The 19,265-nt window shown below is 39.4% G+C and overlaps 1 protein-coding gene across 1 annotated transcript in view; it reads left to right on the top strand.

The window, feature by feature from the left end:
* MMRN1 (multimerin 1) overlaps positions 1-17,865 on the top strand; it is a gene marked incomplete at both ends in the record, with an annotated part of 45,041 nt that extends 27,176 nt beyond the window's left edge. The window contains 4 exons of the mRNA XM_082314799.1: positions 2,234-2,407; positions 7,196-9,175; positions 16,164-16,310; positions 17,444-17,865. Coding sequence (XP_082170925.1) covers positions 2,234-2,407; positions 7,196-9,175; positions 16,164-16,310; positions 17,444-17,865 — 2,723 coding nt within the window. The remainder of the gene's footprint in view (positions 1-2,233; positions 2,408-7,195; positions 9,176-16,163; positions 16,311-17,443) is intronic.
* Between the last annotated feature and the right edge of the window lie 1,400 nt (positions 17,866-19,265).

Here is a 19,265-nt window from a genome sequence, read left to right as displayed (position 1 = left end):
GAAAGACTGAATCTGGCATGGAGATATAGAAAGGTATTTTCAAATGGGAGTTAGAAAGGAGAAGGCTGTTGCCCCTTGGTGATATTGTGTGAAAAACCAAGTTTCCCAGTGATGGAGGGAGGAGGATATTTTCTAGCAAAGCAGACAGGACCCATGTGAAAAAGTGAACTTGATCAATAGAGCATTAAAACATGCCACTTCTAGTAGGAATTCTGCTCTGAAAAATAACTCTGAAACTGGAATCTCAGAGCTCCATGTTAATTGCTTTTCAGTTATTTTTAAATCAAATGGGGTCAGTTTAGGAGGAGAGAGATACCTGTTCCGGCTGCCAACCCTGCAAATGTGACCTGGGGCCAGGGCTGACTGCCCTGGTCTGTCGTTCCATCAGCAGCTGCCAGGACTTCACAGGCCAGGTTCTGTTTCCAGCTCCCACTATACAGCCATGCCACTTATAAGCCTCACTTTCAGGTTCACCTATGCAGCTTGTCTTCCCCCTTCAGTAAGAACCGACAGAAATCTAACTGACGAAAGCATTGCACCCTGCAGGTTAGTTATCAGTTTGGGTGACTATGCATGAGCTAGTAATGAATTCAAATCACTTTCTCATAGTAACAATTCAATGAGGAGAAGAACTATGCAGACCTGTCTGTCTGTCACAGACAAGTATTATTATGAAGAGTATTCAGACAAAGAAGATCCATCAATGGCTTGTCTCCACAGTGCTGTTGGGGAAAATTGCCAGACTCTAAACTAGATGGTTGAGTTATAAGCACAATTTCGTGTCTGTGTAAGTAGACACCATGGGCAAAGTAAACAGCTGGAGATGCTAACATCCTAGCCTAAAACAGCCAGCCTTATTCACCAGGCTCTACCAATTATGAATTTTACAACCAATATGCCTCTACAGGAGAGCATTCTCATGGGTGTTGGCACGCTTCATCTGCACTGACTGGGTGCATTTAGTGAATTTTCTGGATTTTCCCAAATGCTATTCAGTTAGATACGATACATTTATTTTTTACATACTAGAATTTTGAAGAATAAAAGTCTAGTCAGAAGAATATGCCCTTTTACATATAACTTGGGTTTGGGTGTTTTTTTTTTGGTTGTAGTCTTTAGGACCCTGTGCTTCTACATGATTTCTGATTATAACTGGTTACTGCCATGGGAATAGACACTGATGCCATAATGAAAAGTGACGTAAGATCAATAGCAATACTGTAAATTTACACTAATAAATATTTGTATGTAATGCTAAAGAATCTCTTGCATAGTAGTTTAAGTCATATTATGGCCTGGACCATGTAGGGTAGTATATCATGTGTCTAAGGTAGGCCATATAGGCTGAATTGTTGAAGGAACTGAAGAGATTTTGTAGCTTTGCTTACAGGAATTAGAGTATTTAATTTTATCAGCATCTTCTGAAAATCCTAGACTAAGTCTCATTCCTGTCAGGTGTGAAACTCAGATGGCTAGCTGAAGTCATTTGAAGTCTTAATTTGCAAGACCAAGACCTTCTTCACCACTACCTACCTTAAAAGCATCCAGCTAGGCCTTTTTATACCTGAAGTGTATACCTTTTTATACCTGAAGTGTAAGTGTGTAAGTACAAGTGTCAGGAGCAATTTGGGCAGGTTTTAAAACAAACTTGACTTCACAGGTTAGGCATCTTTTCTTAATGACAGACTACAGATTATTCCAAAGTCACTTATCTGTTAGCTGTTTTTCTGCCTTGCTGCTGTGTTGAACAAGTCTTTATTTTGATTCCAACACTGAAAAGATGATGTATTCCTTCAGACACAAGCTTTGCAAATTCATGAAGTTATGTTACAAATGGTAAGTAAAAAACAATGCTTTTGTGATTGTGTTAAAGGTGAGAGACTAAATGAGAATTAACTGAGTACCCTGTAGGGTGCTAGGTGGAGGAAGAATGGCATTATGCTGATTAAAATATGCTAACCATTCAAAATACTCTTGTAGAATTATAAATACTTTATAATGGATACAGATGCTTCAGTAATTAGTTACTGCTGTGCTGCTGAATGTCACTAATAGATGATACATGACAAAAATCAAGATGATTCACTCAAGACTAACAATTCAGAAACTTTTCACCCTACTTCCAGCTAATATCTCTCAAGTCAACTGCACTTTCTTTTCCCCTCCCCCCTCCCCCCCCCCGCAATGTTTTAACAGTGCTTTTTTTTTCTTCTCATTTTGTTCTCTCACCAAGCACTTACACAAAAAATGAATGAGAAGATTAGCAGCCAGGAGATGAAACTGACTTTTCTACAGAAAAAGGTTGACAACATTGCTGCTGCGATGAATGATGTGAGCAAGATGCTTTCTTCTCTGGAAGGCAAAATCAATGAAGATAAGGGCAGAGACTTCCAGTCTTTTCTAAAAGGTAAGAAAAAATAAATTAATGTAATCACTCACCCAGTTAAAGGTGCCATAAAAAAATGCTAAAAACATTCATAGACTGTTCTATTGTATTGCTCAACATTTATAGGGAGAACTCTTTTTTTAGTTTCATTTTGTAATAGAGGGATTTGTTTATTATGACATTTGTTATGGTGTCATTTACAGTGACAAAAAATGTGCGTTCTTGGGTACCATATTGTCTACTTGGTAACTTAAGCCACTCTCAAGGCATTTTCATTTACTTAGAGCTTCTGCAAATATTCTTATCTCTGTTTTTTGTTTATCTGACAGCTGCTAAAGGATGTAGTATTTGCTTTGCTACCAAGTCTAAGTAATATTCTTTAATACATAATTCACATATGCAGGGGAAACATATAAAGAATTCTGTGGTTGTTGTATTTATAACATGGCAAACATCCTGCTGAATAATTTGCCTCTGATCATATTAGGCTACCTTTGATAAACATCTGTACTCATGTTCAGTAGATGAGAAAGACACAGACAGGGATCAGGAGGTTTGGCAGACCCTTGCCAGCAGAATTATTCATCCATTCTTTGTGAATCCTGCAGCGAGATCTGTTTGTTACCCAACTACAAATGGTGCTTAACAAACAGATCGGGGCTGAAGCTTTCATTTCCTTGATGTGCAATATTTTTCTCATGTTTCAGGAATTTTCCCCAAACTGTTGGTATTATACACTTCAGAATCCAGAGGACTTTTCTATTGTTTAGAAATAGAATAAGGGAACTGGAGCTCCTTACATTGAGATAAAACTAATGAAACAATAAGAGCTTTTGTATCTCCCTCGAATTTACCAAGTGTAGTCCCATTTCTTGTATTTTCAGTCCTCCTCTGTCTCCTGAGTTGCTCGTGCCACATGCTAGATGGCTCTCTTGTACCCTGGATCAAGTTTATCCCATCTCTTGCTCAGTGACCTGCTTTCACCTCTCCACATATTGCTAGATGGCATTCTTGACCCTTGGGCATACATTTAATTTGTCTTTGAATATTTCCCATTTCCCTTCTGCTTTCTCTTCATTCTTTTTTATATTCCACTCATTCTAGCTGTCATTTTCATGCTATTCCATGAGGTCTTTTGCTGCACCCTGTGCTCCTGCTTCTCCATTCCCTGTCTATATTTAAGGGTCCAAGTCCTAATTAAAATGTGCAGTACAAAAAACCCCATTATTTCACATTGCTCTGCAAAAGTGTTTCAAGCCTTTATTGTTTTTATCTGCCATGCTCTATATTATACCTGCTTAGATGAAATCTCCAGTTGCTGGCCATTTTTTGATTTATGTTCTCACTCTATCTCCTAATCAATTAGCTCTAATGAAAATGCTGCTATCAACTACTTTTGTTGACTCTAATTATGGGCACTCCAATACAGGTAATTCTTGGCTTGTACATAGGTAAACAGCAGCAATGAGGGGAGGTGGGGAGAGAGAACAAGACTAGTGTTTCTATTGGCTTGTATATGTAATGTCAAAGGGCAATGGCATTTTCTGTCCAAGGAATATCAGTCAGTCATACTCCAAGTGGGCAAAGAGCATCCTAAATTAGCAGAGGCTGGAAGGAGTTTCCATGCTGTCCTCTAACTTGGTACGGATGTGCAGTATAGGCACATCAGACTTGCTAAAAATTACTCTTAGAAGCTCACCTGAAGCAAAACACAACTTTCCACACTACCACTGCCATCCTGAAGCAACATGTTTTCGAAGCACAGTTAAGTCTGTACTTGCTTCATGCTATTCAGACTTCTTCCTTCTTTGCCTACTTTTCCATTTTCTTCCTATGGTGCCCAGCTCCTCGGCTCGTATCCATTAATCACCTTTTACCCTATCGCAGAAATTGTGATGTCTGCCCAGGTTTGTGTCAGGGTTTGTTAGGAGTGAGGTCTGTTTCTGTGAACGAACAATTCAATACAGTTTACAAAGTCTTTATTTCTTGGTTTCATCTGTAAATGGACTCTGGTCCCACAAACCTGTCATCTGTTGATACAGGGCAACACTCACTGGAGTAACTGATGTGCTCCTCTAATTTGATTAGTGAAACCTGTTGTGCATTTTTTAAATTGTTTTCAGTACTCAGGAGACTGTTCCTACTTTTTATTTAGAGAAAATAATTTAGTGTTCTCCCTTTAATTTAATCAACTCTGCTTACTTCTTGCTATTCTTTCTTCCTCCTTTCGCTCCACATCAAGCCTTTTTATAGACTCCTTTCCTCTTCATTATTAAAATATACACTCCTCTAAAGATGAACTCAACAATGGAGTGTTAATCACTTCCAAGTCAGAAATGTCATTTACATCTGGATATATAACCTTAACTCAGTCTCTTGTGTACATACATTTATTTTGCACGTTATTCTTCAAGTAATTGAAACTGCAAAGGGAGTATATGTTGACACAAAGTAATTACACACTTTGGATTTCAGCCAGGGAGTTAAAATTAAAATTTATAATCTCATAAAAAGTGCAAGAGATCTTTAATGTTCACAGGTAGTTTGGACCTTTCTATTTCAAAATGAGCAAGAGAGAAATTGAGTTACATCCATGAAGGTACTTGTGTATCCTCAGCTCAAGCTTAAGAATATACTCAATTGTCACCTATGACACAAGTTTGGGTCAGGTCTTTCTGTGGAGAAGCGTGCTCCTGCAGCCCCTGGTGAACTTTGGAATAGCACTTGCTTACCAAGTACCTAGTTGTCCTAGCCAGCAAGCAAGGGAGAGAAACCCAAAGCTGTTTTATTAGGTTTGATCCCCTTGATAACAAGAACACCTGAAAAACAGAGCTGAGCTCCTTACAACACCAGTGATCAAACTAAACAGAGTAGGAATGGGAGAGAGCGAGGCTGGCAGTTTCTTGACTGTCACAGAAAGAAAAGACCAATATAGATCCTGTGGAAGACATCTCGCAGCAGGATGGTCTGTTATCAAGATTTGTTGCTGAGATGAAGAAATTTAATTAATTCCTCATAGAAGGTGTAGAGTAACCTTGTTTCTTTCCACAGCCATTAAGTTTTTTTCCACAGCTCATTGTGTTGCTTAAGGCACAGAACATTTTTCAGCATCATAAAGTAACCTGGCCAAATCATCAGCTACAACGGTTTCTCTACATGTCAGTTGTTTTACTCTGTATTCATATCTTGGTTCTTCCTCTCAGCTGCCAGGACACCCTCGTTCTCGGGTATCTTATCTTACTGTTTTTCCTTCACTGAAGTTCACTGACAAAGCTCTGTGTGTAAGTGTGCACGTTCATGTGCACATTCATGTGTATACATCTGTCTAGTCATTTACTTGCTGTTCAGGTAGTCAAAAGTAAAATAATAAAGGCAATCATCTCAGTATTACCACTTTGTTATTCTTTTTTATACCTTGTGTAAAAATTGCTGTAACATCCCTGACCACAGTTGACAGTAATTGAGTTTATTGCTTAGGAAACTTCATACTCTGTTTCTGAAGTGTCTCTTTTCTAGGCTAGCAAACTTATTGCACCTGCCTATTACATCCTGCCTTGAAAAAAACCACCATCTGAACAAGTGACAGATTTCTCCCCTAAGCATCAGAGGTGTTTACTGTCCATTTTACCAGACATAATGAAGACTGAGACTCATTTATCGTTCATAAGAAGCAAATATTATCAACTACTTTATCTCTGTTTCCAGCTGGAAACACATGCACAATTCAGATGAATCTCCTGAATAAAAAAAGCATTGTGCTTCTTTCTAGCTTCCTGAACAAAACCATTTTTATTTGGAATCCTTTTGCACCCCTGGAGCGCAAAGTTGCATTGGGTTGCATGGGTCTGATTTCCTGCCATTTTGCTGCTCTTGCTGAGAATGTACTTTCAAATAAGGTTTCAGAACATGCCTTGCTGTTTTAGAGATGAAGCAATAAAATCCACGCTATAGAAGTAATTGAGAGGAAAATAGAGGACAGCAAGGGAAGAATTTCTGCTTTTATCAATATGGTTTTAATCAGAGAAAAGATGGTCATCAAGGCATTGCAGAGGTTGAAGGGTTTAACCATTATATCACAAGCTGGCTGCAAGTGTTCATAGTGTTTAGAAAAAATGTGCAAAGAATGCTTCAGTGCTTTAGCTGGACATAGGGGCTACCTTTGGAGAACAAATTAAAAAAATCCTTCTAGTCTCACACCTGTAGTGTGCAAAACTAACTAAAGGTTCATACCTTTAAAATGTCTGCCTATTGCAGCAGTGGTCACGTTACTAACTTCAGATATTCAATATGGCTATTCTTTTTATTTTGCTTCTTTCTCACTATAGTTTGTTGTATGATCATTTACCACATACGATACAATTGCAAGGTAATAATCTCTGCTTTCACCACTTCTTGACCATAATGTTGATAAAACAAGTGTTTTTTCCTTACTTTCCCAGTGGAGAAAGGAGACATTATTTTCTTATGAGCAAGCCACAAAAGCACACAGATGTCCTCATTTCAGTGCTCAGAAACAGCTTAGCTAGGAGATCAAAGTTGATACCACACATGAAGAGTCCAAGTTTGCCCTTTCAAAATAATAGCAAAACTCTCATTGATTTCAGTAGAAACAGGGATGAGTCTTTAAAACTATTGGCCGTCTTCTACATTTCTCAGCTTTGAATTTTGCTCTATGGGTGGGTAAATTGGGGCAGGGATGTGTGTGTTTCACTTCTGTACAGCACTGTGTCTGCTCACATTCTGGAAAAAACTTAGATGTTGCTAATACAATTGGTTTGATTGTTTCCATATTTCTCCTTTTTCCCAAAGGTCTCAAATCCGGAAGTGTTAATGAATTAGTCAAAGAGATTGTCAGAGAACAGTTTAAAATATTTCAAGGAGAAATGCAAGAGAGCATGGTTCAGATTTTCAAGACTGTATCTAGTTTGTCAAGTGATCTTGAAAATACAAAAGATTTAGTCAAGCATCTGAATGAAACCCAACAAAAATTTGCTCAGGAGAAAGACAGTGAGCCAACAAAACTTGACATTCTGGAGCTAAAGAGTTATATGGTGCAGATGAAAGAGGAAATGACCCTTACTTGTGACAAGCCTATGAAAGCTTTACAGGAAAAGCAGAAATCCTTGGAAGATAACTTGGCGTATCAACAGTCAAGAAGTGTCAGTTATTATGAATCTTTAAATAGGACTCTTACAGAAATGAAAGATGCTCATGAACAACTGTTATCAGCAGAACAGTCTTCAAGCCAAAACATCCCTTCAGCAGATAAAGTCACAGAGCACAATGTTACAGAGTACATGTTCACACTGCATGAGAAAGTAAAGAAACAAGGCATGATGGTGCTGCAAATCTACGATGACCTAAGAGTCCAGGATAGCAAGATCAGCAATCTCAGTGTTGCACTAGAAATTCAGAGAGACTCTGTTCTGGGAGTCTGTGATGACATGTTGTCAGAGAGCAGAAGGGATTTCCAAGCACAGCTGGCAGCAACCCAAGAGAATGTGCTTGTCCTAAACAAAAGTCTCTCTGACCTGGTCCTTCCATTGGACAATAAGATGGACAAAATGAATGAGCAAATTAATGATTTGTGCTATGATATGGAGATCCTGCAACCCTTGATTGAACAAGGGGTACCTTTTAGTTTGACTTCAGAGTATGAACAACAAATCCAAGCTGAAGCAATCAATGAGAAGCTTGAAAACCTCACGACTGTCATTAGCAGAATGAGCTCTGCAATTAAGGAGCTTTCCAAAACTCAGGAAGGACTTAAAAATGAATCTCAGGCTTATCAGGAGCTGTTTGAGAGTCGTGTTAATGAATGTTCCATGGAAATAGAAGATGGATTAAATAAGACTATGATAGTAATAAACAGTGCTATTGATTCTATTCAAGATAACTATGTACTGAAAGATACGCTACGTGCTCTAAGAAACGAGACTGAAGTCTGCTGCAGCAGAGCTGAGAAACTGGACAGCCTCCTGGCTTTCATTCCGCAGTTCCAACAGTTGAATGAATCCCTCCAGACACTGGTCATAGGCAAGAAGTATGAATTCACTTCACAAGTAGCTCCATCCGTTTCTGATCTTCTATACGAGGAGTCTGACAAAAGTATTCTCCAGAACTTCAGAAGATTTTTCTATATTTTAAATGAAACATCGTCAAAACTGGACAATCAACAACAAGATATCAACCGCCTGGAGGAAAAACTCTTTGACTCTGTGGAGGAATCAAAGGACCATGAGGTTCGCCTTCTGAATGTGGAGTCAAAAATTTCCAAGTTTTTGGCACAAAACTGTGTCTCACTGAAAAAAAATAAAGCTGCCTTGACAGAGAAAGAACAAGTGGTGTCACTTCAGCTCCAGACACTGAGTTCCAGGATCAAGGCCCTGGAAGCCAAGTCGATCCGTTTCTCAAACAGCATTCCACTTCTGAACAAGACAGCTCATGAGGCCTGGGGGCTGTGTCAGGATACCAACAGCAGCATCCAAAAAGTGAATGCGAGTATACCTGTGCTAATTAAACTTGCTCAGCCAGATATCCCCCTGCTGCAGAAAGGCCTCAAGGAGCTCATTGAATCTGTACTTGAAATAAAAGCAGGAACTATCTTGACAAATTTAACACAGCGTGTTGACATATCAGTGGCAAGTGCAATGAACAACATCACCAAACTTCAGAAACTGGTGAAACCAGTTATAAAGAAACCAGCTCCAGCGAAAAAAGGGGCAACAAATGTCACCATGAGCCTGGCAAGCCGAAGTCAGAGAAACACGGATAATACTATAGATTCAGGTAATGCATTTAACTAAAAATTAGGGTCTTTGTAATAAAGTCTTACGTAACCATTGTGATGAACAGAGTTGGAAGAACTTGACTGAGGGTGAATAAAAAGTCCAAAGAATGCCATAAAGAGTGTTTCAGAGGAACTTGAGGTTACTCTAGTCTCTTACTTACAAAAGACTTTATTTTTCTTATGAGGAGATTCTGCACTAAGGCATCTAGAAGCTCCATTTAATTTTCCTTAATAAATTCACATCTGATTGATTAGTTTAAGATACATGTACATCCACACACACTCAGCTGAGAACCTGACCTGTCAAACATAACTGATAATTTAAACAAAATCTAAACTACAAGAATTTTGTGCCTGTATCTCAACTAGCAATTTCAGTTAAAAAAACATGCAAGCTGGGGGAGAAATCTGGGGTTGCATCAGTACTTTGCAGCGTTGGTGGGGATGAAGAGTATCAAAAACTTGAAGCAAGTGAATACACCACATGGCTGTAATGAGACTTTTGCCAGCTCCTTCGATACTTCATTGAGATTATTAGTGCTGTTACACTGACAACAGCATGTTCTTGCAGAATCAGGATCCCAGCCAATAAAGTAGATTTGACTTGAGTCCATGTGGAGAATAGCTCAGCTGAGTAGGAGCTGCCATTCTTAAAAAGGACGTTTTGAGTGTGATTCGCTTCTGAACTTGAATTTAAATGTCATCATATGAAATGAATTCATACGGATGAATTCACAGAAATACAAACTCTGAGTTGTGACTTTTGGAATCAGACTTGAGTGAAAATCAATAGCACAAGCTAATGTTTTATGGAAATACCATTTCTGGGAAAATACAGAAAATGAAGAGTAGTTAAGTGACTAGAAATCTTCAAAGGACTCTAATTCACATTAAAGTAAGTGAGACAGATTCCTAAATGACAGATAGATGTCCAGATACTTGTGAAGACCCAGACCTAAATCTTTTCTGTAAAGCATTCTTAAACTTGTGATCATTTCTGAAATGATATTTGGTCCCTGTTCTAAGCAGATGTAGAGGTAGTAAAAGCTACCACTCCTGTTCATGTGCTAAGACCATGGGCAATGTCCCTCTCCATGTCTCTTCCCTCCCTTCCCCCCCCCCTCCTCCTTCATCTCCTCCTGTCCTAGGTACAGCACTCTTCAGTATTCAATGGAAAGGATCCTTTTTAAAGCCTCAATCCCATGAGTAGCTTGGCTTCTGCTGAGAGCCATCCCCACTGAAGGATTTCAGTCCTTGGTTATCTTGGTTAGAGAGGACACGCAGCTATTCCAACAGGCAGTCACACTTAAAAATGCACCAAGATTTGCCAAATTCTTACTATAATGTAATTTGATTATTTTTATATTAGAAATGGCAATTCTTTCTCAGTAATTTCTGTTTTCTGCCTGTTCCTGCCACTGCACAGGATGGAAATTCCAAACTCTTGTTCACAATTAAAATTAAGGGAAAATGAGATGTGATGCCTTTGATCCTTCCTGAATCTTCTACTTTGTTGGAAAATGTCAGTAGTGCTACCTGCCTGGAGCACAGGAAGCTGCCACTTGCTCTGTTTTTTACTCCACATTAATGAATTAATGTCTTTCCTATTTATTATTTATCTCATGCTGAATTTTAACAAATAGCCTGCCTGATAACATTGGATGTATGCTCACTCTTAAACAAAGTGCAGATCTTTGCAGATGTTGAAAAGCTGTATTTTTAAGCAAGGTTTCTACACAGTAATGTTTATGCAGACTTTTCCATCAGTCATGAGCTTTTGCACTCAATGATATTTCATGCCTAGCAAAGTCATTCATTACATTTCTGTAAGTTAAAGAAGTAAGACCATTATCCTAATTAACAAGTATCCATCATCTGCCTGGGTAGGTTTTACTTCTCCAGGAAACCTTTTTCTCTCTAAGTTCCAGGAGACCATCCGGAGATATGCGCTGACTCTACTAAAGTTTCTAGAAGAAATCCTAAGGCATAATTGGCTAATTATAAGATGCATTCGATCTTAGATTGTCTTTTCAATTCAAAAAGATTAGAATAAAATTCTAGAAAGAGGTGAATGACAATTCTCGTTGATTCCAACATGTTCAATATTTGATCCTACTCTAGCAGATTGGGATTTTTATTGGCTTTAAAGTGTTCAGGATTTGGCCCTGAGGTAGTACTTTCCTCAGCAGTCATTTGAAATCAACGGGAAGCAATGTGAGTTTGCATTATATATGCAGGGACATACAGATTTGGAGACTTCCCATGTTGTGGAATGAATGAAAGAAAAGGTTTATGTCAGCTAGAGGCTGTGATACATGTATGAGGGACAAAAAGCCTAACGCTTTACCTGATACTAACTGTAATGGCAACCTGGGGTGAATAAAAAAGCGGCGGTCTTAAGACAGCTTCAAGTAGCTAGCATAGGGGAGATGACAGCCTTTAAATAAAAAATATACAGTAAACTCGTCTTTAGTCTCAGTTATGGATTATGTCTGGTCCTACCTTCCAATGCACTGTTCTACTGCAGAAATGTGTGATGCAGCACGAGGGCAGCTTAGCTCAATTCCCATTTTCCCGTTGCCATTTTGTGCTGTGTCTGTTCTCTAGAGAACCTAGAGGCTGCTGTGCTTTTCCAAGGTGAATGCACTCCCTTGTTGCATGTCTTGTATTAGTTGGGGTTTTGCTTTATTCAGATTATGCCACCCTCCCATCAACATGAATAACTGAGAGTGCAGCTGTGTTATTTATGTATTTAAAACAGTGCATCTGTGTGTGAGAGACGTAATTTCTTTTCATTCCTATTTTCTCTATGTCTTATTTCTGATTTTGTTTTCACATTATTTCTGACTCCTAACAGAAATGCAAGCTTCCATTGTTGTTTTATCATTCAAGCCTGCAGTGAAATTAACCTATTTAAATATTTTGCATCTTGTGTTTTAATTGCACAAGTTTGATGGTTATTCTAGCTCAGTTTGATGACATATACTTCAATTTTGCATATTTACTCTTTAAACTAACAGGTAGATGGAACTGTTTTGTTGGTTTTAGTTTAATGATTCTGAAAACATCACACTAGAAGTATTAGATACCTCTGCTTAACAGAGAAGCAGATTTGCCAGAGTCCAAGTAGCTCAGATCAGCCTTGACAATCTTGCCCCCACCCAAAACTGGAAAGCAGAGCTGAGGAACCTCTCCTCCTTACTTTTTGCCCAAGAGCACTGTGGGTAAATCTTTGTGCTTTTTTGCACCACAAGCACCCTACGTGGCACTTATACCTGAATTCCCTGTCAGGGCCCAGAGTGCACTGACAGCCTTAATTGCCCTGGGCATCTTGACCTAGCCCTCACCCTGTACACACTGCCCATGGGCCTGGGATCCCTGTTTCAGCTCAAGCCAAAATCCCAGGACTTTTCAGTCATGTTGGGCTGTGGCTAACCCTGGTTGCCATGACCAACCTGCCATGCTCTGCCTGTCACCTCTCCAGGTGAGGCACCAGCCCTGCTGTCACCATCAGCTCCTGGCTGCTGGTCTCAGTGGGGCTCCTTCTCTCCCTCTGCTCCCTGGCACTCCTTGCATCTAGGCTACTGGGGATGCTCATTGCTTTTATCACTGTCAGACTGAGAGCGCTAAGCCAGAGGTGATTAATAATTGTAGACTAGACAACCAGTCTGCCCCTGTGTGAGCAGGGTGGTTTAGTAGATTCCCAGGCTCTTCCAGTCTCCCAGGGCTTCCTGAGAGACAGGTACTGATAACTAAATATTGAGAAAATGTTGGTAAGTTACTTCCTGTTCAGCCATTTCCAAACTGAACCACTGGAGTCACTTCTTTCCATAAGGAGACCATTAAATTGCTAAATATTTGATTTGCTTCTAAACAACATCCCAGTAGATACTGACACAGCTTCATTATTTGTTTGAAGATTTGTTTGTACAGCATTGGCAGTCTATTTCCCAAAAGAGCTTCTGGCTGCTTGCCCTCCTGAAGAGTAGCAAAACTCAGCATTAATGGGCTGTCCTCACTCCTACCATACTGAATGTAAATAGCAACTGCATTCAGTTTATTCTCTGATTTTAATAGCTGCAATTTAAGCATTCTTAGTAGTGTAGATGTGTAAAAGAGAGAGACTTTATAGATTAAATTAAATGCTTAAATCTCATCTACACTACTAAGTTGTGAAAGATTAATTAAAAATAGGATACGTACTACAGCAGGAAATCCTTTCCTAATCTGAACCTCTTGGCATCTTTACCCCAAGCAGAGAATACGGACATAGTGTCTCAGGATGCCCTTCAGCAAGGAAAAAGAAAAAGAAAATACCAGGCAGTGGGGTAGCCTTGGCCAGAAATGACAGCAAAAACATGCTATTGTAAAACCACATGGAAGTTACACAGAGATTACCTACTCAGTGGAGATCTTGGGCATTTGTCTCTTACACTGAAAATCCTAATTTGACTCAAATCTCTTCACAGTTTATCCTAGTTCTAGCAAATGGAGCAGGCTCCCCAGCTGCTGTTAAGCAATGCTGCACCTGGAGGGTTAATTTATTGTAGGTAAAGCTATGTCTAAATTTGATTTAACTCCAAGGTTAAGTTCAGGCAGTCATCCCTCAGCAGACTGTTAAAACACTAGTCTCAATCTCATTATCATTTCCTTTTCATGATCTTTTTCCTGTTTCTTGGATTTACTTCTTGTTTATGATAAGCAGAGGCCAATTAGCAGAGAGGCTGCCATGTTCTTACACAAAGCTTTTGTATTTTGGGAATATGATATAGTCAGCACAATCAGCTGTTTTCCTTCCTTTTCTGCTTTCCTTTCATACTAGGTAAATATGAGTGAAATGTTGTGGATGCCTGGTAAATATGAGCGAAAAATCACTTCAATTAGGTGTGCAGAAAAACTATTATCTATCTGAGAAGAAAAACATTATTTCCTCATGTCCAGTTGCCTGTGCTGTGACCCCAGTCATCACAGTCCTAAATTGCTTTATTTCAGGCATTACAAGATGGACATTATTTTCTGTGAAAAGAATTATTGTTGTGTTTTTAAGTCCATATGCTCCATCAGTGCAAATTCAAGTGGCACTGTACAATGTGCTTTAGCATTCTGCTTACTGAACTAAAATTTCTCACGGGAATAGTTTGCCTTAATGCAGCAGTCTGTGAAGCAGCTGGATGGGAATCTGAAGATAACTATGGGCATTACTGAAATATCTATGTGAAGAGCCATTCTCCTGGCAATATGTAGACCCTTTTATGAAAGGCTTTTCCAGTTCCCACCTACCAATCTAAATTTACCATCACAGGACTGTATGGAGTTCTCTTTCCAGAGATCTGCTGGTAGTTCCTGGCAAAGAAAAGGTTCATTTTCTAAAACATCTGACTTTTATTTGACCAAAGCAAGAGAAAGGACAAATGTATGGCTTGGGAATGCTGTGTGTTCAGAATTTTTCATAGCAATATTTAATTTTTAATGTGGCCTGAATGTTCTTTCCCCAAAACTGCTATGACAACACATTATACCATGACACTCAGGAGTTACTGTCTCAGAGCTCAGCAGCATTGGACGGACAGATTTCTCCATATTGGCTGGGCATGATCTGGCCAGCTCATACATAGTCAGGAAGAGAGGCGAGGACATCCTCAGTGAGTGTGCTCTGCAGAACCACCTGTTTGGTATAATTTGTGTTGCTTGCAATACAAAACTTCTACAACAATCTTGGTAGATATCCTGGAATTGAGTTATTTATGGGCAAGGACAAATACTGAAGTGGTTTGGATAGCATTTAAGATCTTTCATTGCCAGTAGCCAGACTCTCCTGCAATGGCTGTGACACATCTGGGTGAGTAATGTCATAGACAGGACGGTCCAACCTGTACACTAGCAGTACAAAATCTGTGTTTTGGTATGCCCGAGGATAAGCTGTCTCTGTCCAAAAAGAGCAGCCTTCGGTGCCTGCACTAGTGAAACCAAACCAAAGCACAGATTTTCCTGAACCAGCAGGAAAATAACTATTTCTTTTGTCTCACCAAAAGAAGGAAATAAAATTGGATATGTCAGTATTGTCTCTTCCAAGTTTTGCTGTTTGTTTCTGAAGGGCTCCTGCAGTATGGTCAGCTCCAAGCCTCTCGGCACATTCCCACTCTTAGTAAAGATTAATTAGCTGATCCAGCTTATTTCTTTAATCACATGATTGCAGACTGCTTGATTTTCACTTGTGTCTTGGTTTGCTGTAGTGTCTGAGGGCTATCATACAGGAAGGGAAGAAGGAGGCTGAGCCAGCTGTGTGGGGCTCAGCACAAAAAAGTCCACTGCCACTGTGACCAGCTGGAAGAGGGAAGTGAGCAGCTGGTGCTGGGTGGACTGCAGGTCTCTGTGTGAGGACCACCTGTAGGGCCACCCCGTCTTACATTATTATGGAAAGACTTGTGTAGGGAACAGCAGAAGGAGAATTTCCTAATGTTTGGCTGTAGCCAGGCTTTGCTGGCTTTAAACTTACATTGCAGGGAGGGAGGTCATTAAATTAAGGAGGACAGGAGGGAACAAATGAACAAGGAAAGGCTGGTGTTTGTTGACAGGGGTCTCTTGGACTGTACAATCACAGCTGTTCAGATATCCTCATCTTTTGATGGTTCACATAATGTTTGTTGAGAGAGATGCTCCAAAGAATTTAGATCTGTAATATCTTTCATCTTATTACATGTACTTGACCTTCTGAGACAAGGAGAACTGAGCATTTTTGGGTAATTCTGAATATCTTGGAGGCTAGCTGAGGGTATGCTGTGTTCAGGCAAAGAGGGAGACTGAACTGGCAAAGGGTCTGAACAGCCTGGATAGGATCTGAAGTTCGCCTTCACACAGAACCTCAGCAGAAATTTCACCGGCTTTATGAATTGACAAAGAGGCTTTCCAAAATACTGAAAACTTGGGAAGCGTCTCTGTAATGACATTGCAACTGAGGTTGTTGGTTTTCCTTCCTCTCTATCACAGGGCAGTATTCAGCTTGTGTCAGCTCCCCGTGCCAGAATGGAGGAACCTGTATCAATGACAGACAGAGTTTTATTTGTGCTTGTCGCCACCCCTTTGGAGGAGTCAACTGCAGTACGAAGCTGGTGAACGACAATTCTCTGAGTGTCGGCAAGTAAAGAATTTAGTAGTGCAATATGCTAGCAGTACAGGCCTCTGCCCCAGGGCCTAATTAGAGAGCATTTGCTGGTCAAAGGTCTCACATTTCACTTTAATGAGTGCTAACTCAAGTAGTAGTGTCCTGTGTTTTGGTGCTGAAGACATCAATCCCCATGGGTGACTCATGATCTCTTTCTTTAATATGACCAGATGATGGGATTAAATTGGGCTGGGACCAGCCATAAGAGCTGGAAAGCTCCCTGCACAATTGTGCAAAGTAGGAGGGTGTGCAATACATGTATTTCAACATGATATCATGGAATTTGAAGGGAGAGCTAAAATCACATCCCTGGGGAATACTAGCTTCAGCACAGCCATAAATGCTCTATAAATACCAGTAGCTACCATGATGTGTGAGACTATGGCCTCAAGGAGTCATTTTAGGCATGCCTCTGATTTTCATCAGCAAAGGATGCAGCCCTTGAAAGATATTTCAGAAGAGAAAAGTGGAAACCGTGCCTGTTCAGTCCAGAAAACAAATAAATAATTTACATCCAGGCCACATGGAATGTGAATTTTATGCAGCTTTCTGTAGCCATTTTGCTGATTCTCACTCATGACAGCGTATGAATAGTGAATAAAATCATTTGTACAGTGGCAGGGAATCATAGGGTGCAGTCTCAGCTTGAAGAGAAAAACATATACTTTTATTTCCTCATTTAACATCAGGAGTGCTAAACCTCTTTGGTGTTTGTCTAAGATTTGTGGAGAAAATTCTTGGCTTCAGTGCACACAGATGAACAATGAAAGAGATCCTTGGGTGGGACAAACTTTGGGGGGGTAAAAGGGGGAAGAAAGAAAAGAAAATTAGCAGCTCCTTTAACGATAACATAGTATAGATAAACATAAAGTTCCCTTGCTGTCTCTAAAATTATTTTTTGTTGATACATCTAGCACTAATTGTGAAGAAAATTACATTTTATACAATACAAGGAAAATCTGTGTTTATGCAGAAATACTATGTTTCAGTTGCTCAAGCTACTGGATGATGTGACTTCAGAAAAGCTGCTTTTGATCTTCTGGCTGGTCCAAGTTACCTTTATACAATGTACCATTACTTGAAATTGTTCTTTATTCCTTTCCAGATTTTTCAAAAGGATCATACAGATATGCACCTATGGTGGCTTTTTTTGCCTCTCATACATATGGAATGACAACTCCAGGACCCATCAGATTTAACAATCTGGATGTCAACTACGGAGCTTCATTTGCCCCAGCAACCGGGAAGTTCCATGTTCCATATCTGGGGGTCTATGTTTTTGAATATACCATTGAATCATTTAGTCCACGTGCCTCTGGCTATCTGGTCATTGATGGAATAGACAAACTCACTTTTCAGGCTGAAAATATTAATAGTAACAAGTACACTGACAGAGCAATTACTGGAAATGCTTTATTAGAGTTAAATTATGGTCAAGAAGTCTGGCTCAGACTGGCAACTGGCTCTATACCAGCCAAGTATCCACCAGTAACTACGTTTAGTGGTTACTTGTTGTATCGTACCTAAGTCAGTCATAAATGTAAACAGTTACTGTCAAATGAAGCAAACTGCATGTGAATTTATCTTTGCTTTTAAATACTTTGTTTCTTTAACAGCAGTAAGTTTCTCAAAGTAACCAATGTGATGCCGTTTGAAGTGCTGATTCTCCAAGAAGTTGCTCGGTTGTAGCCATGTGCCCGTCTACAATGACAGTCCACAGGTTGGAGATGGGGGAAAAATAAGCATCTTCCTTATATAAGCATGACCGGGAAGCACAAATCTAGTTATGTTCTACATTTACTTTGCATAAACATACTTAGACAAGGTTGCTGAGAATCAGTTCTCAAGACAAATCAAAGCTGGTTTTGATTATTCCTTTATAACCTGAATGCATACCAAGGGTGATGGATAGATATTGATTACTCAGATGCTGGGTTACTACTTAGCTCATTGTATCAAGTGATAATCATGTGTATATATTCTGTTTGGAAAAAATATATTTCTTTTTCATTTTGCCTGATATTATTCACCACATACCTTGATAGGTCAGCATTTAATTGATTCAATTTTGGTTTTGTGGGGTTTTTGTTGGTTGGTTGGTTGTTTTTTTGTTGTTGTTTTTTTGGGTTGTTTGTTTGTTTGTTTGTTTGTTTTTAATGTAACCAGTATGCTAACAAACTGTTTTTTTATCTAGCAAAAAAACCCAAGAGGGAATACTTAAAAGCTGCATGTTGATACATTCAGATTAGAAATAAGGTGCCCCTTTTTAGCAGTGAATATAATTAGTCACGGGAAAACTATTATAATGGATTTGGTGGAGTCTCTCTGCTGCTTGAAGCATTTAAACCACAGCTGGATTTTCCTTAGATGATATGTGTTTGAGCAACTATGGTTATATTGACTTCACACAGATTTTAGCATGTAAACTTTGGCCTATGAAATACACAAGGTTAAATGAGATAATCATAGTACTTTCTAAGTTTGAGTTCTATAGATCCATGGGTTGGTTTGTTTCTGCATTATATTCACTAACTACTGAGGCAAGATGAAATGAACTTCAGTCTGCATAAACCAGAATGTGATTTCCAAGCACCAATCCAATTAAAAAAAATTTTTTTAGTTCATGCTATGACTGCCTGAAAAAATAAACCATCAGGTTCGCATCCTTATCAGTGCAAAGTCCTGGGTTGCTGCAGTTTCTTGATATCCCATCAACTGGTGTGACGGACCAGGTTTCTTTCTGGTTATTGCCTTTGTTGATGCTAATTGATCAGGTTTGGGGTCCCTGTGTGTTTGTCTCCCTCCCTTTCCTTACCTTCCCAGCTGAAAAAATAAACTTTCCCTCATTCCACATGTCCTTACCAATTAGTGCCACCAACCAGGTTTGTTCTCGTCACCACCTCCCTTACCGTATGTCAGGCAGGTTT

The sequence above is a fragment of the Platalea leucorodia genome, assembly GCF_965183815.1.
Source record: "Platalea leucorodia genome assembly, chromosome: 6".
NCBI lineage: Eukaryota > Metazoa > Chordata > Aves > Pelecaniformes > Threskiornithidae > Platalea > Platalea leucorodia.
This window is presented reverse-complemented; position numbering and strand designations above follow the sequence as displayed.